General features: G+C 28.4%; 1 protein-coding gene across 2 annotated transcripts in view; it reads left to right on the forward strand.

The window, feature by feature from the left end:
* The window catches only part of LOC107727808 (uncharacterized protein C5orf42 homolog), an 8,745-nt gene that overhangs the window by 5,833 nt on the left and 1,309 nt on the right, over nucleotides 1-1,603 (forward strand). For both annotated transcript variants that reach the window (XM_016537807.1, XM_016537811.1), the window contains exon 6: nucleotides 308-381. In XM_016537807.1, coding sequence (XP_016393293.1) covers nucleotides 308-381 — 74 coding nt within the window. The remainder of the gene's footprint in view (nucleotides 1-307; nucleotides 382-1,603) is intronic.

Consider the following 1,603-nt stretch of genomic DNA (forward strand, 5'->3'; position numbering starts at 1 on the left):
GATAGATAGATAGATAGATAGATAGATATTGCATTTTGTAAAAAAAAAGTTACAGAAACGTTAATTACTAGCCAAGAATTTCCAAAACTGTTCGTGAAAAGCTAACAATTATTGAAATAATTAAAAAAGTTAAATAAATATATAATTTTAGAATAAAAGCAAAATATTAATACAAAGTAGAAAAATAATGTGAACACAATAAACAAGATAACAGGTATAGTAGATAAGCAAGGATGTACATTCCTCCATATATTCAGACGTTTGTTGTTGTGTGGGGATGACACATGGATTCCTCTCGTCTTTACAGTAAAACAGCGAGCAGTGAAAGAGAAAGATCAGACGCATGAGAGAGACGATGAAGAGGATCAGGACATCAGACCGGTGAGACACTAACACTAACCTACCGAACTAAACCTAGTTAGCTGCCTCTAACCCTCTGCTAGTCTTCTGCCAGTTTAGACAGAGTTTGCTTTTATTTGTATTTATTTATTTATTTTAATTTTACTTAATCAGAACGATACAAAATTTGTTACTTTCTTGCCACTTGCTACAGTATATGAACACAAAATAAAAAATAGAAAAGGCTATATGGCCAAAAATGACCTCCATTGGAAATTAAAAGGAAATAGGAAAAATAGGAAAATACAGAGCAACTTTTTGGATTCAATCTACAAATCAGCCATGATGAAGCAGTCTTTAGCAATATATAAATATATATGCAAATATAAAACCTAAAAGTAAGTACTCTTTATAAGCAACTAAAGAATGCATTATTCATGATTATATTTATTAATAATTAATTGTAATTAATAATTATATATAATGATTTATAATATACATATTATAATTCATATACATAAATTACTCTCTTTTTTTTTTACCTAAACACTATATTAATTTTAAATATTATATTTATAATATGTTTATAATTTATATTATATTAATAATATATTTTATTTTTATATAGAAATGAATGTTGTAAATAATGCACCATTTATTTCTATATAAAATAATAAAATATTAGAAAAAAACCATTTCATATCATTTAAAATTAATGTAGTGTTTAAGTTAAAATAAATAAATAATGCACTATTTATTTCTATATAAATGTTGTGTATATTATCTAATACTATGAAATCACTTTGCAATTCTAAATAATAAAAAATATTATGGAAACAAAATATAGTGCTTTTGTTTCATGATATACACATTTTAATTCATATATATATATTTTATTAGTTTTTTTGCAAACACTGATAAACGCCACTTTCAATAAAAGTGAGCTGATTGCCGTGCATTATTCTCCACATATAGCACGATCTGAACCCTAAACACGTTTTGTCAAAAAAGCCAGTTTTGTCCACTTTCAAGGCATCGCGAGTTCACGTTTTACTGCAGAAGCCGACAAGCGCCTTGTTGTCTTTGAACAGAAGCCGATAAATCTATTTCAGCGAATCAGCGCGCTGTATTCAGGTCAGGTGACAAGGCTACTTTCACTTTGAAAAGACGTGCTAGGCTAGCTGAGAGGAGTTTCTCAAAGCTGACTAAAAGTGATCGAGGATCATTTCGACGAACTTGATGAACCTGTGATATCTTCTTCAGG

This window comes from Sinocyclocheilus rhinocerous, unplaced genomic scaffold (genome assembly GCF_001515625.1).
Source record: "Sinocyclocheilus rhinocerous isolate Xijiao unplaced genomic scaffold, SAMN03320098_v1.1 scaffold42, whole genome shotgun sequence".
NCBI lineage: Eukaryota > Metazoa > Chordata > Actinopteri > Cypriniformes > Cyprinidae > Sinocyclocheilus > Sinocyclocheilus rhinocerous.